The 17,905-nt window shown below is 49.5% G+C and overlaps 1 protein-coding gene across 1 annotated transcript in view; it reads right to left on the bottom strand.

Annotated features, from left to right (window-relative positions):
* Nucleotides 1–17,905, bottom strand: part of LOC138522062 (RLA class I histocompatibility antigen, alpha chain 19-1-like) — a 285,577-nt gene that overhangs the window by 114,215 nt on the left and 153,457 nt on the right. Inside the window, exon 3 of the mRNA XM_069635303.1 lies at nt 12,060–12,329. Coding sequence (XP_069491404.1) covers nt 12,060–12,329 — 270 coding nt within the window. The remainder of the gene's footprint in view (nt 1–12,059; nt 12,330–17,905) is intronic.

The raw sequence follows: 17,905 nt of genomic DNA, 5'->3' as shown, positions 1-17,905 counted from the left end.
ACTGAAATGTTATCAGTTGCGTGCAAATCCCTTATGTCTCAAAGCACAGCGAGGGATCCGGTGAGGGAGGGGGGTTATGAAAGGAAAGTGGGAGCAGAGAAGAAGGAAGTGTTAAACACATTTTTATTACACCAGCAGCACATGTACAGTTCCAATTAAACCTTTAACTCTCAGATAACCTGTTTGAAATAACCCCGTCAGGCACTTTGAGCACACAGTTTAATGTTACTGCATGATAAAGCTAGCTCACACAGACACTAGGAGGATGTGTTTGGAGGGGGGGCGGCAGGGAGTGGGTAGGAATGGCCATAGTCATTATCATGGCAAAGTGCAGTGAATGGGTAGGTAAATAAACAAACACCTACCAGCTTTGTGTCCCCCATATCTCACCTCCCAACTATGTATTAAAATTCAATAGTTTTGGCTTGTAGATGTCCCTTTGGCACCACCGAATAGTGAAAAATAAAACTGGGGGCTCACATTTACATAGCCTATTACTGCCGTACACATTGGATATTTGCAAAACAATTGGCCAGGTTGTGTAAAGGAAAAGGGCCTTTTTTTATAAAGTCCCACAGAACAAAAAATGTTTATTCTTTACATTTGCAAAACAAGGCTTATTGACTTTACCAATGCTTGCTATATATATGGGGTACTGAAGTGAATTCCCAATGCTTCCATGACAGCCCGATTGCAATTCCAAATGTCCAATACTTGATTTGGGAAGCATATATTTTATAATAATTAACATCAATCACTTCTTTATGTATATTAGCTTAGTTTGTATGTGTCGTAGGATAACATAAGTATTGCATTATATTCTGAATGTGCTATGTATTAGATACAATGCATTGTACATTAATTGGCAGCAATGTTTACAAAAATAAAAGTGAGAACGTTGTACTTGAGTGCAGATGCTCGTGAAGGTATGAGCGGGACGAATGCCTATGAGTGGAGCATAAATATACGAGTGGAGCACATTTGGATGGTCGGGGCATATGGTGGTGGGCGTGGTCTAAATTGGTGGGCGGGGCATACACATGTTGGGGCGGAGCTTAGGGGGGCCCCACTGGGACGTGTCGCAGGGGGGCCCCCACATTTTGTGTTACGCCACTGGCTACACGGATTACTTCAAATACTGAAAGACTTCAGACTGAGTTTGAGAATATGCGAGAAAGGTTTTTGAAAAGAGGATTTCCAGAGGAAGTGGTTACACAAGCAATCACAAGGACAGCCGCTAACCCAAGGGAAACTATCTAAACAGACCAAACAAACGAAATCCAATCTGATCTACACCTTAAAATACTCAGCACAAAGCTTTCAAATTAAAAAGATTATTACCAAAAACTGGGATTTGGTCAAATCTGACCCCAATTTGAATCGTCTATTTCCAGCCCCCCCTATGCTAGCATACAAAAGAGGGAAAAACTTTTGAGACACTCTGCTCAAAGCAGAAAGAGTAAAGAAACCTACTCAGAGGATACTCACTAAACAAAAAAATGGAACCTTCCCATGTCTTAATTGCCAGCACTGTTCCAACGTTATAAAGGGAGACCACATTAGGCATCCAAACAATGGGAAAAAGATCCCCCTGAAACACTACTCAACCTACGAATCTAAAAATGTCATCTACACCATCAGATGCCCCTGTGGCAAGTACTATGTGGGCAAGACAAGTAGACGTGCGAAAGAAAGATGGACCGAACATAAGTCCCAGATTAGAACAAAAAACCTCAAATCTCCTGTCTTCCGACATTTCAGGGACAACAACCACAACATCTCACAAATGAGATTTGCAATATTGGAAGTAATACATCCATTCCCAAGGGGTGGGGACCTACCCAAAATACTTTCCCAAAGAGAACTCTATTGGATTCACAAACTTGATGCCATGTCACCTCTTGGCCTCAACGAAGATTATTATTTGGGACCCTTTATATAAGGAAAACAGGTTCTCTCTGTCCTTTTACCTCTCTTCTCTACAAAGTGTTGTACACTTGCTACTTAGACACTTGCTGTACTCTAGATTACCCATCAGAATGTGAACCATGTCCTGGGCAGAAGAATTAACCAATTACTAAATATGGTTCTTTGTTTGACTAGAGTTCTTGACTATTATAAGGTATTACATGTGAAGTACATGGGTGTATCTCCTGATTGTTCCACACTTAACTATTGCAAAATGATCCCCCTAAGTGTACACAAAGGTTTGACTCTTTATTATAGTGAAGGAACCCCCTTTTTTCACCTTCGAGTCCATTTGGGTAGTATGTATTTCCCCGTGAGCCACTCACCAAGGACACCCCCACTTATGAGATCAGAACTAAAAGACAAATCCTGGTGCACCAACATCCAGAACGCCCTCAACAATAAAACTTTAGGACTCCAAACTAAAATCGAAAACAAACGGCAACAACTCAACAACAATGTCACCAACCTTAACCTACCCACACCTAACTACACTAGCGCAGGCTTCTCGTTCAAAAAAGTCACCATACCGGAAGTTCAAAAAATCATCACATCCCTGAAACCCTCTAACTGTAAAGGAGATAGCTGCCCGGCCCAAATCATAAAAGATGCAGCCAGAGAGCTCTCCCCCTTCATCACCAAACTCATCAACCTATCCTTCACCAGTAGCTCCATCCCCAGCAACTTAAAACAATCATGGGTTCTCCCCCTCCTGAAAAAACAATCCCTCGACCCGGCCACACCCACAAACTACAGGCCCATCACCACAGTCCCCTTCCTACTGAAAATCCTGGACAGAGTCGCCTACATCCAAATTCAGGAATACCTAGAATCCAACCACCTGCTAGGAATACGTCAATCTGGCTTCAGACCTCAACACGGAACTGAAACCGCCCTTGTTGATCTCAAAAGCCAGATTGATGAAATTAAAGACAAAGGCAATGCTGCTATCCTACTCCTCCTAGACCTCTCAGCGGCCTTTGACCTGGTCAGCCATGAGGTCCTCTGTAATCACCTTGCCACCGCAGCCCACTTCTCCTCCCCTGCCATCACATGGATACAATCCTTCCTGGCTAACAGAACCATACAAGTCTTTTCCACTACAGCTGCAGCAGACCCCATCCCCATCACATGCGGGGTCCCACAAGGTTCCTGTGTATCCCCCACTTTGTACAACATATTTACAAAGCCTCTATTTGACCAACTGGACCATCTGGGTGTCACCTACACAAACTACGCAGATGACACCCAGATACTCCTCACTATCTCTGGTAATTACCAAGAAGACTCCGCCCGGATCAACAAAATATTCTCCATCATTCAGGCATGGATGGCCTCCCATGGTCTCTGCCTGAATGATGAGAAAACAGAGCTCCTAATTGTCGGCTCCCCCAACACTCTAACTAAACTTGACCCTTGCTATAATAACATCACCATCGATGGTCATCCCATTCCCATAGCCAAAAGCGTAAAAACCCTTGGCTTCTATCTAGATGCCAACACCAACCTCAGCAAACACACCAATATGACCGCCTCAGCCGCTGCCTATACCGGCAAACTCATTAGGGCCAGCAGACCCTTCCTATCACCCAACAGCTGCCTCACCCTTGCCAGGGCCCTAATACAATCCAAACTGGATTACTGTAACAGCCTGTACCTAGGCGCTAATCAATCCGTACTCAATAAATTGCAGGTAATACAAAATAACGCCTTACGCGCAGCCCTCAACATTCCCAGACAAGAGCATATCTCTGCCACTAGGAAAGCCTGCAAATGGCTTTCCATACGCCAAAAAATTGCTCTAAAAATCATCTGCCTCACGTACAAAGCCCTCAATCACCTAGCACCACCTTATCTAGCCAATAAACTCACCCTGAAACCTGCCACTAGATTCACCAGATCCTCCAACACTCTTTGCCTACTAGTGCCTAGGTTCCACCTAAAAAGAGCGGGAGGGGTAAGCTTCACAGTGCTTGCCCCCCAACTCTGGAACTCCCTACCGCTTAACATCAAAACTGTCGAATCCTTCCAGATCTTTAGGAAGCAGGTCATCAGCTGGCTGCTAAACAAAGAACACCACCACTAACTCTAGACCCGTGCGGATACTGGTTTAGACACTATTTATTCTGAAAATTGTATATTGTACGCACTGCATATGTTCTGTTTATTGACCACTGTATATATATGTATATATTATAAACCTGTACGAAGTATGCAACACACAGATACTTCTCAACTCTGTAACCAAATTCTTAAGCGCCCTTCTACCTCTGGGTTTGGAGCGCCATACAAATAAAATAAACAAATAAACAAAAATAAACAAACTACTGATGAGCTCTTTTGATAGTCTCGAGTACCCCTCTTTTACCATTATGCCGACTAGTTCCGCCATGATTATTATGTTACCTGGACACCTTATGTGCTTTTGATCAAGATGATGGACCTCTTGTTAATGTCCTCTTCCTTTGCCACTAATTTCTTTTAACTATCACATCATTTTCTTTACTCGTGCTTTGTTTACATATGATGTCACTCGCGCACCGGCGTGATGACGTCACTATGTAAACGCCACAAAATACAAGTGACTCTCAGTAACTTCTATTATTTAGTACTTACCTTGCTGAAATGATTATGCGCAGCACCCTTCCTCTGAATCCACCTCATGACGGCATTTTTCAACACTTAAAATATTTCTTTTAACCACTCCACTGCGTCACTGTTACGATGGGTCTCCGACGCGGTTTGTTATGGAACCGCTGGCGGCTTCAACCAAAGTTGCGGCTTTGTTCATCCAACATGGCGCCTGTGCTCGGAGTCAATGGTCTAGTTGTCAGGACGGGAGACGGAAGCGAAGCTCCGCCTCCCATCCCGGAAACGCTACAAGAATCCACGTCTCCTGGACAACAACGCGTTACTACTGCTATTGGAGGCTTCGCTTCGTGAGTTGCCGTTAGAAACCTTACGTTACTATTTCCTTAGAACCTTTGAATCTACTAACCCTTGATTTCTCTCCTTTCATTTTCAAGCAGGGAAGCCCCGCCTCCTCTGTCACCCACACTTGCGTTACCGACTCCATTCGGCCACCGAGAGCGGTGTGTCTCAACCTCCACTCTTGTAAGCTCCTTTCCGTTTTGTACCCGGTAACCGGACTTATAGGTCAGGCCTCTCCCCCTCTAAATTTCTCTTTCCTTATTCCTCCCAAAGAAACCCAGCTTTTCAGCGTGCCATCCCGCTTCTTCTCGGAACCCCGTTTGGAATCTATCTCTAAAGGCACACACACATACAAACAGCGATTGGAAATCCTCTGCCGATACCCAGTTCCTACCACTCGCTCCCAGTGGCTCTCAACCAGGTATTACTACTCTCATCCAACACTCACAGGAAATCCGCTATCATCACCTTCGCTAACTTCTATACGTTTATTCCCAGTTTTTCCTGAGCCTGATACTTCATAGAAGAACCACTTACCTATCGTTAGAAGACATCATCCTGCAGGATCTTTGAGAGTTTGAAACCGGCTCTACACCCAGCACTCTCTACCGGCCACCGGGTTTTCTTCCCCAGGAGGGTTTCCCGGGAGTCTCCTTTCGATACCTGAGTTGGAGGGTGTCGGAAGCTGGTTCCAGGTAGATCCATCTATTCTACATTTCGGAACGAAGACAAGGTAGGCCTTGTTGTGGTGTTCTTGCCGGCGAGTTTTCATGTGGGGATTCTCTAGAGAGTAAAGAGTTGAAGTGTAACAGTCAGACACGCATGCGCGTAGTGACGTCATGATGTGTATTTAAGTCGCCTGAGCGTTGCGAAGGGAATCTGATGTCCTCCCCGTCACTATGTAAACGCCACAAAATACAAGTGACTCTCAGTAACTTCTATTATTTAGTACTTACCTTGCTGCAATGATTATGCGCAGCACCCTTCCTCTGAATCCACCTCATGACGGCATTTTTCAACACTTTAAAGATTTCTTTTAACCACTCCACTGCGTCACACACGCATGCGCGTAGTGACGTCATGATGTGTATTTAAGTCGCCTGAGCGTTGCGAAGGGAATCTGATGTCCTCCCCGGATCTCCGGATTCCTTTGGCAACTCTGGAAGCTGCAGGTAATTTTTTGTTACTTTTGGTACATAGCTCTAAGGAGCTCTTATAACTCTACCTCTAAATAAATAGCTTTTATCTTGACTAGTTTACTTACTTTTTGCAGCCTTATCGCTGAACCCTGCCCTACACTGGAGTTTGGCTGAGCTATCCTAGCTTGTCTTTCAGACTGCCCCTACTGGACTCTGCATTTCTGCTTGAAACACCCTTCATTTCTGAGTGAGTCCTAGTATCACCCTTTTATGATTCCTAGATAATTAAAAAAAAGTTCGATTCAGCTAACTATTACATGACTCCTTACTTTTGTAGAGAGTCTAGTGCCCTGAATTCCTTGAGCACCGTCATCCTGTGTTCCAAGATCTTGAAGATTTCTCTTACACTTTGTGAATCGCAGATATATCACAAGGTTAGCATTTCAAACTTTCCTCAGACTTTACTTTCCAGAGTCGATTTATATACCTTCCATAACTGATTCTTATAATCTCTATTCCCAAAATAAACACATCGCTGCAGTTATTGGTATTACCATTAATGTGATTTTTCCTTTTACGACGCTGTTAGACAGTTTTCCATCACTATTAAAGTTGTCCAATAGATAGACAGGGAACCCTACTTCACCGCACTAGTCGTGCATTTTGGCATTTACTAACTCCGTTCTAATGGGATTGAATTTCCCTATTACACTGATGTTGGTCTTGAGTCTTTAACTGAGGTTTTTTGAAGATAATATCTAATAGTACACGGGTATGTTTCACCTAAGGCTGTTGTGTATAAAACTGTTTTTTTCCAAAAAAATGTTTGAATGTAAAACTTTTTGAATGTAAATATTGTATATATATATATATTGTTTTCCAGAATTAGTTCTTGCCCCTGATGAAGAGTGTTACCTCTCGAAACGCGTTGGGCCCTCCACAGCTCCACCATCATGAATAAAAAGAAGATTTATTCTTGTGATCAAAATTGACTGAACGATCATTATTACAAAAGTGTTCTTTTTCTAATAGGTGTAATTTTCTTAAATATGACTTATTCAAAATTATGAATTATTGGTCTGGTATTCCAGACATACAAAAGTGTGCAGGGGACGTGGGTTCCCAAATTGGGAACTAGTTTGTTGTTTCTATGACCAGTATTAGTGGCAGGTATTTGTGACTAGACTGGCATTTTGGTACAGCCAGTCTAGTCATTTCTTACTGTCTCATGGCATATTTTCTGGCCCTATATAATGAAGTAAGCATCGTAAGTGTTATTACGCAGCTAGACTACCATTATGGTGCACCTGATCTAGCAATTTCTTTCTGTGCTTGACATTTTGTACTGGACATCTCTGATAAAACAATCATAAGTGTAATTATCTGGCTAGACTGGCATTTGGGTGCAGTCAGTCTTGCCTTTCCTTACTGTGGCCTGGTATATTTATCTGGGCATCTATGATAAAGTAAGCATGATAAATGTTATGTGGTTAGGTTGTCGTTTTGGTGCAACCCACCAAGGTATGCCATGCCAACACTGTGGCATGGCATTTTTTACTGTGCATCATCAAGGCTACAGCCAGCATGATAAGTGTTATTGCATGTCTAGCCCATATTGTGCAGCCAGTTTTGGCATGTTTTCTTATTATGGCATTGAATTTGTAATAGCAAAGCGGTAAGATAGCTCAGCGAGTTAAGCACTTGTTGCTGCAATCTATGTGTGATCTACAGGTTTGAATCCCAGCAAGGCCAAACCAGCCTTTAATTCTTTAATTCTTCTGAGGTTAATAAATGAGTAGCAACTTCTGTTGGAATGATAATTGTATTTAAATATGTGCTATGAAAAGTGCTTTGGCGAAAGCGCTATATGAATAACAAATCATTATCAGACCTGACGTGCAGTTATAACTGGCATAATATGGAAGTACCTAGCCATACAATGCTGAAGTGGCATATCTATGGCAGTGCCTCTGCCTTTGTTGAGTCTATTGGGTCTAACCCCATCATGTCATGACCCCCATCCATGGCATATGAAGGCAGCACCTGTGTTAGAATGTCGCTGGTTTCTAAAATATTCTGGTCTGTTATTGGACCCATTTCGTATTTTACAAATTGTATATTTATGTCCTTTTTTTACTCCTGCCAGTCACTTCCGGTGTGTCACCAGGGTTATAGAGGACATCACTTCCTGTGATATCAGGTGTGGGATGCCACTTCCTGTGATATTGGGTGTGTGATGCCACTTCCTGTGATATCGGGTGTGTGATGCCACTTCTGGTGATGTCACCAGAGTTATAGAGGACATCACTTCCTGTGATATCAGGTGTGGGATGCCACTTCCTGTGATATTGGGTGTGCGATGCCACTTCCTGTGATATTGGGTGTGTGATGCCACTTCCGGTGATATCGGGTGTGTGATGCCACTTCTGGTGATGTCACCAGGGTTATAGAGGACATCACTTCCTGTGATATCGGGCGTGTGATGCCACTTCCCGTGATGTCACCAGGGTTATAGAGGACATCACTTCCTGTGATATCAGGTGTGTGATACCACTTCCTGTGATATCGGGTGTGAGATGCCACTTCCTGTGATATCGGGTGTGTGATGCCACTTCCTGTGATATCGGATGTGTGATGCCACTTCCGGTGATGTCACCAGGGTTATAGAGGACATCACTTCCTGATCGGGTGTGTGATGCCACTTCTGGTGATGTCACCACGGTTATAGAGGACATCACGTCCTGTGATATTGGGTGTGTGATGCCACTTCCTGTGATATCAGGTGTGTGATGCCACTTCCGGTGATGTCACCAGGGTTATAGAGGACATCACTTCCTGTGATATCAGGTGTGTGATGCCACTTCCGGTGATGTCACCAGGGTTATAGAGGACATCACTTCCTGTGATAGGTGTGTGATGTCACTTCTGGTGATGCCACCAGGGTTATAGAGGACATCACTTTCTGTGATATCGGGTGTGTGATGCCACTTCCGGTGATGTCACCAGGGCTATAGAGGACATCACTTCCTGTGATATCAGGTGTGTGATGCCACTTCCTGTGATATTGGGTGTGTGATGCCACTTCCTGTGATATCAGGTGTGTGATGCCACTTCCGATGATGTCACCAGGGTTATAGAGGACATCACTTCCTGTGATATTGGGTGTGTGATGCCACTTCCGGTGATGTCACCAGGGTTATAGAGGACATCACTTCCTGTGATATCAGGTGTGTGATGCCACTTCTGGTGATGTCACCAGGGTTATAGAGGACATCACTTCCTGTGATATCAGGTGTGTGATGCCACTTCCGGTGATGTCACCAGAGTTATAGAGGACATCACTTCCTGTGATATCAGGTGTGTGATACCACTTCCTGTGATATCGGGTGTGAGATGCCACTTCCTGTGATATCGGGTGTGTGATGCCACTTCTGGTGATATCGGATGTGTGATGCCACTTCCGGTGATGTCACCAGGGTTATAGAGGACATCACTTCCTGATCGGGTGTGTGATGCCACTTCTGGTGATGTCACCACGGTTATAGAGGACATCACGTCCTGTGATATTGGGTGTGTGATGCCACTTCCTGTGATATCAGGTGTGTGATGCCACTTCCGGTGATGTCACCAGGGTTATAGAGGACATCACTTCCTGTGATATCAGGTGTGTGATGCCACTTCCGGTGATGTCACCAGGGTTATAGAGGACATCACTTCCTGTGATATCAGGTGTGTGATGCCACTTCCGGTGATGTCACCAGGGTTATAGAGGACATCACTTCCTGTGATATCAGGTGTGGGATGCCACTTCTGGTGATGTCACCAGGGTTATAGAGGACATCACTTCCTGTGATAGGTGTGTGATGCCACTTCTGGTGATGTCACCAGGGTTATAGAGGACATCACTGCCTGTGATATCGGGTGTGTGATGCCACTTCCGGTGATGTCACCAGGGTTATAGAGGACATCACTTCCTGTGATATCAGGTGTGTGATGCCACTTCCTGTGATATTGGGTGTGTGATGCCACTTCCTGTGATATCAGGTGTGTGATGCCACTTCCGGTGATGTCACCAGGGTTATAGAGGACATCACTTCCTGTGATATCAGGTGTGGGATGCCACTTTCGGTGATGTCACCAGGGTTATAGAGGACATCACTTCCTGTGATAGGTGTGTGATGCCACTTCTGGTGATGTCACCAGGGTTATAGAGGACATCACTTCCTGTGATATCGGGTGTGTGATGCCACTTCCGGTGATGTCACCAGGGTTATAGAGGACATCACTTCCTGTGATATCAGGTGTGTGATGCCACTTCCTGTGATATTGGGTGTGTGATGCCACTTCCTGTGATATCAGGTGTGTGATGCCACTTCCGGTGATGTCACCAGGGTTGAGGACATCACTTCCTGTGATATCAGGTGTGTGATGCCACTTCTGGTGATGTCACCAGGGTTATAGAGGACATCACTTCCTGTGATATCAGGTGTGTGATGCCACTTCTGGTGATGTCACCAGGGTTATAGAGGACATCACTTCCTGTGATATCGGGTGTGTGATGCCACTTCCTGTGATGTCACCAGGGTTATAGAGGACATCACTTCCTGTGATATCAGGTGTGTGATGCCACTTCCCTACCCCTGGCATTTTGGTGAATCGATGTCCCTGCCCACATCCCTCCTGACCAGGTTATTACATGTTTTTAAACCTACTTCTGTGTCAAGGGTTTCCCGGATCTGTCACAGCACCCAGAGTGACATGTGACACCATTGGTATTGTGATGTTTACTGCACCTATGTTTGCACATGTACAATAACTGTACAATAATTGTATGCGTGGTCTGTGAAGCAAGTTTCACACATGTTTAGTAATTGTATGTGTTGTTCCTGAAGCTATATTTTGCACAAAAATTATATTTACACAGGCAAGGGCTAATTAATCCCCCTTTTTAGCACTTCTCCCGCATTTGCACATGCAGTATTTTTTCTGGAGAATTTTCTTTTTAACAATGCTTTCCACGCTTCATAATGAATAATACATGAATTTGTTGAGATGTAATGGGATTCCTCCACCTCTTCCTTTTATGTGTTCCCCAGTTCCCCAAGTTCCCCGGTAGATGAACGGTTTATTCGTTACACATTTGCTAAAAATATATTGCATTGTTTTTTGCTCGTGAGAAACCACCCTGTTGTTGTACCCCCACCTAGTATACATCCCCCGTGATCTGCACAGCGACATGTACTTACCATACACCACTGTCACAATCCACAGGAGGCTGCAGTACCCCACCTAGAATACATGCACCCCCTGATCTGCAGTGACATGCACTTACCATACACCACTGTCACAATCCCCAGGAGGCTGCAGCACCCCCACCTAGTATACATGCACCCCCTGATCTGCAGTGGCATGCACTTACAATACACCACTGTCACAATCCCCAGAAGGCTGCAGTACCCCCACCTAGTATACATGAACCCCCTGATCTGCACAGTGACATGTACTTACCATACACCACTGTCACAATCCCCAGGAGGCTGCAGGACCCCCACCTAGTATACACGCACCCCCTGATCTGCAGTGACATGCACTTACCATACACCACTGTCACAATCCCCAGGAGGCTGCAGCACCCCCACCTAGTATACATGCACCCCCTGATCTGCAGTGACATGCACTTACCATACACCACTGTCACAATCCCCAGGAGGCTGCAGCACCCCCACCTAGTATACATGCACCCCCTGATCTGCAGTGACATGCACTTACCATACACCACTGTCACAATCCCCAGGAGGCTGCAGCACCCCCACCTAGTATAAATGCACCCCCTGATCTGCACATTGACATGCACTTACTGTACACCACTGTCACAATCCCCAGGATGCTGCAGTACCTCCACCTACTATACGCACCCCCCTCCCGATCTGCACAGTGACATGTACTTACCATACACCACTGTCACAATCCCCAGGAGCCTGCAGTATCCCCACCTAGTATACATGTACCCCCTGTACTTACTGTACACCACTGTCACAATCTCAGGCAGGCTGCTGTGCTCCACTTGACATTCGTACATGTTCTTTTCATCTCCCTCCTGAACTTCCACCGTCGCCTTGATCTGATAGGTTCCGTCAGGATTGGGAAGGAGCTGACTCCACTCCAAGGGCATCTCCACGCCACTCCTGATCCATTTCACCTCGATTTCTCGGGGGTAGAATCCATATGCGTAGCAGGTCAGGAGGGTGCGGTCGCCAGACTTCCTTCTGGAAACCATTGTTCCAGGGGGGACTGGAGGAAGAAAGAAAAATCCCAATTACACCCCATTTGCACCACAAGGGCAACCACATTTGAAATTGTGCGAAGGAGGAGGCGCAGCACTTTCTGAAAATGAGCAGCGCTGGTCTGTGGCTGAGATTCTCATTGCAGGGGGCTATTCCCTCCTGGGGGGCACTGCAGGTCCATTAGCTATGGGCACCAGTATTCAGCAAGAGTTCAGTCTCTATGCAACTCCTACTTTTTGCCAGGAGAGGTGCTCAACCGGGAAATACCAGACCTAGTGAAAAAAGGTGTGGGGGCATCTAAAGCAGTGCAGGGGTCTGGTGAGCATCACACGTGTGTACAACATGGGGTCTAAGGTGAGGATATTGTGATGAATCCTAGGGACCCCTCACTAACTCCCTGCCTAAAGTCTCCTCCCAGGTGGCCAGGGAGATGCTTCCTGATCCCCTCCCAGGCAGCGAGGGAAAGGCAGATGCTTCCTGATCCCCTCCCAGGCGGCGAGGGAAAGGCAGACGCTTCCTTACCCCCTTGCAGGTGGCGAGGGAAAGGCAGATGCTTCCTGATCCTGACCTTGGGGGTGGTGTACTGCGGCTGGCGAGGGAAAGGCAGACGCTTCCTGATCCTGACCTTGAGGGCCAGGGAAAGGCAGACGCTTCCTGATCCTGACCTTGGGGATGGTGTACTGCAGGTGGCCAGGGAAAGGCATTTGCTTCCTGATCCTGACCCTGGGGGCCAGGGAAAGGCAGACGCTTCCTGATCCTGACCTTGGGGGTGGCGTACTACTGGAGGGATCACCTGGGAGGAGAACGGCCCAGGGGAGTGAGAGGAATCTGTGGGATGAGACATGGTATTCATCTTCCTCTATGAGAGGTCTTCAAACTGTGGGGTGCGCCCTCACGGGGGGGCGCTAGAGCACAGCATGAAATGTTAATAAAGAAAAACATTTTCTTTTTTTTTTTTTTAGATTGGAGGAAATGGGCAGGGGCGGCTCACATGGTCGGACTGAAGCATGGAACTGTCTCAGGAACCAATGAAAAAGTGGCCCCCAGTTGCAATTGCAATTCATTCCTTTAGTCACAGACTGTTTGAATAGTATCCAAGGTTTTTTTTGTTGTTAAAATGAAAGCAAATTGTGATATTTAAAGAATATTTATTCAGCACCAATGGACAAAATTACTAGCTGTATAGTGAAGTAACTCATCAAACTGGCCCACATTGGCCAGAAAAGTGGCCCATTTTGACTCGCCCACACTAGCATTTTGCATATTTGGTACGGGCGTTGCCCTGTTGCCTTATACCCAGTCCGAGCCTTGCGGCTCATCCATAATGGGCGAGGGGTGTCCACCCGGTGGCCCTCTGACCCATTATGGAGGAGCCAAGGAGCCAGCCCAGTGAAACACGGAGCACTCACTCAGCTGATTTTTCCAGCTGAGGGAGTGCTCCTGGGCTGGCTGAACTGTCAAAGGGAAACACTGTTTCCCTTTGACAGCTCAGTTCAGTTCCCCAGCCGCACATGCTCACTGAGCCATGCAAGTCTGGGGGCATTTTGCTTCGCCAGCCTTGCATAGCTCATTGGAAATGCTGGCTGGGGCACTGCATGTCTGTATGTGCGAGGGGGAGCTCCTGCGCCTCCTCGCACATACGGACAGGGGCGTTTCAGCACCCACACACATGGTATGTTTAATTTAAATATGTGTATGGATGCATGTATGCTTGTTTTATGAGTGAGTGTATGGTGATGGGTGCTTGTGTGAATGTGTGTGTGTGTTTGTTTTGGTCCGTTGAGCTGATTTTGGCGAGTGGGGGGTTGAAGGGGGGGGAAGGAGGGTTGTACAACAAAGGCATTTTGTTGCACAAACCCCCTGCCCACCTGCCAAAATCAGTTCTCCTTCTGAGGTGCTGTGGATCCCAGGGGACAGGGACAGTATTTTTTTACTGGATATCTATCATAGATGTCCAGTCAAAAATACCATGCTTTCCCCCTTTGCCCCCCAGCACCTTGCATACACACATAACTATGCTGTGTTAGACCCAGGGGGGCCCAGGGAACAGGGATGGTATCTTTTTACTGAACATCTATCATAGATGTCTAGTAAAAAATGTCATGCCTGCCCCCTGGGCCCCCCAGCACCAATTGCAAACCGTTTGTCTTTTTACCCATTTTTTTTTTTTAAAGTATTCTCTACAATGCAACATTTTAACCCATTATTTTTTTTAAATTCACGGGGGCATACCCCCTAAACCCCACTTGAATGGTTTGGGTTCTCTCGCACGCTCGGTCGCTATGGCATTTTTGGGGGAAATATTTATGCCCCTCCACTTGAAAGATTGACCAGTCGCCACTGGCCCTCGGACTGTGTTGGGAATGGGGTGGGGGAGCCCAGGGACTGTGGTGGGTGCAAGATGGGCGGGAGCCATGGTATAGAGGTGGGAGCAGGGTGGGGAGAGCCCAGGGTCTGTCATAGGGTGGGGAGAGCCCAGGGTCTGTCATAGGGTGGGGAGAGCCCAGGGACTGCGTAGGAGTGGGATGAGGGAGCCCAGCGACTGTGATGGGAGCAGGTGGGGGAGCCCAGGGACTGTGGTGGGTGCAAGATGGGCAGGAGCCATGGTATAGAGGTGGGAGCAGGGTGGGGGAGCCCAGGGACTGTGGTGGGTGCAAGATGGGCGGGAGCCATGGTATAGAGGTGGGAGCAGGGTGGGGGAGCCCAGGGACTGTGGTGGGTGCAAGATGGGCGGGAGCCATGGTATAGAGGTGGGAGCAGGGTGGGGAGAGCCCAGGGACTGTGTTGGGAATGTGGTGGGGGAGCCCAGGGACTGTGGTGGGTGCAAGATGGGCGGGAGCCATGGTATAGAGGTGGGAGCAGGGTGGGGGAGCCCAGGGACTGTGGTGGGTGCAAGATGGGCGGGAGCCATGGTATAGAGGTGGGAGCAGGGTGGGGGAGCCCAGGGACTGTGGTGGGTGCAAGATGGGCGGGAGCCATGGTATAGGGGTGGGAGCAGGGTGGGGGAGCCCAGGGACTGTCATAGGGTGGGGGGAGCCCAGGGACTGTGGTGGGTGCAAGATGGGCGGGAGCCATGGTATAGAGGTGGGAGCAGGGTGGGGAGAGCCCAGGGTGTGTGGTGAGTGCAAGATGGGCGGGAGCCATGGTATAGAGGTGGGAGCAGGGTGGGGGAGCCCAGGGACTGTGGTGGGTGCAAGATGGGCGGGAGCCATGGTATAGAGGTGGGAGCAGGGTGGGGGAGCCCAGGGACTGTGGTGGGTGCAAGATGGGCGGGAGCCATGGTATAGAGGTGGGAGCAGGGTGGGGAGAGCCCAGGGTCTGTGGTGGGTGCAAGATGGGCGGGAGCCATGGTATAGAGGTGGGAGCAGGGTGGGGGAGCCCAGGGACTGTGGTGGGTGCAAGATGGGCAGGAGCCATGGTATAGAGGTGGGAGCAGGGTGGGGAGAGCCCAGGATCTGTCATAGGGTGGGGAGAGCCCAGGGACTGTGGTGGGTGCAAGATGGGCGGGAGCCATGGTATAGAGGTGGGAGCAGGGTGGGGGAGCCCAGGGACTGTGGTGGGTGCAAGATGGGCGGGAGCCATGGTATAGAGGTGGGAGCAGGGTGGGGAGAGCCCAGGGTCTGTCATAGGGTGGGGAGAGCCCAGGGACTGTGGTGGGTGCAAGATGGGCGGGAGCCATGGTATAGAGGTGGGAGCAGGGTGGGGAGAGCCCAGGGTCTGTCATAGGGTGGGGAGAGCCCAGGGACTGTGGTGGGTGCAAGATGGGCGGGAGCCATGGTATAGAGGTGGGAGCAGGGTGGGGGAGCCCAGGGTCTGTGGTGGGTGCAAGATGGGCGGGAGCCATGGTATAGAGGTGGGAGCAGGGTGGGGAGAGCCCAGGGTCTGTCATAGGGTGGGGAGAGCCCAGGGACTGTGGTGGGTGCAAGATGGGCGGGAGCCATGGTATAGAGGTGGGAGCAGGGTGGGGAGAGCCCAGGGTCTGTCATAGGGTGGGGAGAGCCCATGGTCTGTGGTGGGTGCAAGATGGGCGGGAGCCATGGTATAGAGTCGGGAGCAGGGTGGGGAGAGCCCAGGGTCTGTCATAGGGTGGGGAGAGCCCAGGGACTGTCATAGGGTGGGGAGAGCCCAGGGACTGCGTAGGAGTGGGATGAGGGAGCCCAGCAACTGCGTAGGAGTGGGATGAGGGAGCCCAGCGACTGTGATGGGAGCAGGTGGGGGAGCCCAGGGTCTGTCATAGGGTGGGGAGAGCCCAGGGACTGCGTAGGAGTGGGATGAGGGAGCCCAGCGACTGTGATGGGAGCAGGTGGGGGAGCCCAGGGTCTGTCATAGGGCGGGGAGAGCCCAGGGACTGTGGTGGGTGCAAGATGGGCGGGAGCCATGGTATAGAGGTGGGAGCAGGGTGGGGAGAGCCCAGGGTCTGTGGTGGGTGCAAGATGGGCGGGAGCCATGGTATAGAGGTGGGAGCAGGGTGGGGGAGCCCAGGGACTGTGGTGGGTGCAAGATGGGCGGGAGCCATGGTATAGAGGTGGGAGCGCCCAGGGACTGTGGTGGGTGCAAGATGGGCGGGAGCCATGGTATAGAGGTGGGAGCAGGGTGGGGGAGCCCAGGGACTGTGGTGGGTGCAAGATGGGCGGGAGCCATGGTATAGAGGTGGGAGCAGGGTGGGGGAGCCCAGGGACTGTGGTGGGTGCAAGATGGGCGGGAGCCATGGTATAGAGGTGGGAGCAGGGTGGGGAGAGCCCAGGGTCTGTGGTGGGTGCAAGATGGGCGGGAGCCATGGTATAGAGGTGGGAGCAGGGTGGGGGAGCCCAGGGACTGTGGTGGGTGCAAGATGGGCGGGAGCCATGGTATAGAGGTGGGAGCAGGGTGGGGGAGCCCAGGGACTGTGGTGGGTGCAAGATGGGCGGGAGCCATGGTATAGAGGTGTGAGCAGGGTGGGGGAGCCAAGGGACTGTCATAGGGTGGGGAGAGCCCAGGGACTGCGTAGGAGTGGGATGAGGGAGCCCAGCGACTGTGATGGGAGCAGGTGGGGGAGCCCAGGGACTTTCATAGGGTGGGGAGAGCCCAGGGACTGTCATAGGGTGGGGAGAGCCCAGGGACTGCGTAGGAGTGGGATGAGGGAGCCCAGCGACTGTGATGGGAGCAGGTGGGGGAGCCCAGGGTCTGTCATAGGGTGGGGAGAGCCCAGGGACTGCGTAGGAGTGGGATGAGGGAGCCCAGCGACTGTGATGGGAGCAGGTGGGGGAGCCCAGGGTCTGTCATAGAGTGGGGAGAGCCCAGGGACTGCGTAGGAGTGGGATGAGGGAGCCCAGCGACTGTGATGGGAGCAGGTGGGGGAGCCCAGGGACTTTCATAGGGTGGGGAGAGCCCAGGGACTGTCATAGGGTGGGGAGAGCCCAGGGACTGCGTAGGAGTGGGATGAGGGAGCCCAGCGACTGTGATGGGAGCAGGTGGGGGAGCCCAGGGTCTGTGGTGGGTGCAAGATGGGCGGGAGCCATGGTATAGAGGTGGGAGCAGGGTGGGGGAGCCCAGGGACTGTGGTGGGTGCAAGATGGGCGGGAGCCATGGTATAGAGGTGGGAGC

This window comes from Ambystoma mexicanum, chromosome 13 (assembly GCF_040938575.1).
Source record: "Ambystoma mexicanum isolate Mex_15411 chromosome 13, UKY_AmexF1_1, whole genome shotgun sequence".
In the NCBI taxonomy this organism is placed as follows: Eukaryota; Metazoa; Chordata; class Amphibia; order Caudata; family Ambystomatidae; genus Ambystoma; species Ambystoma mexicanum.
This window is presented reverse-complemented; position numbering and strand designations above follow the sequence as displayed.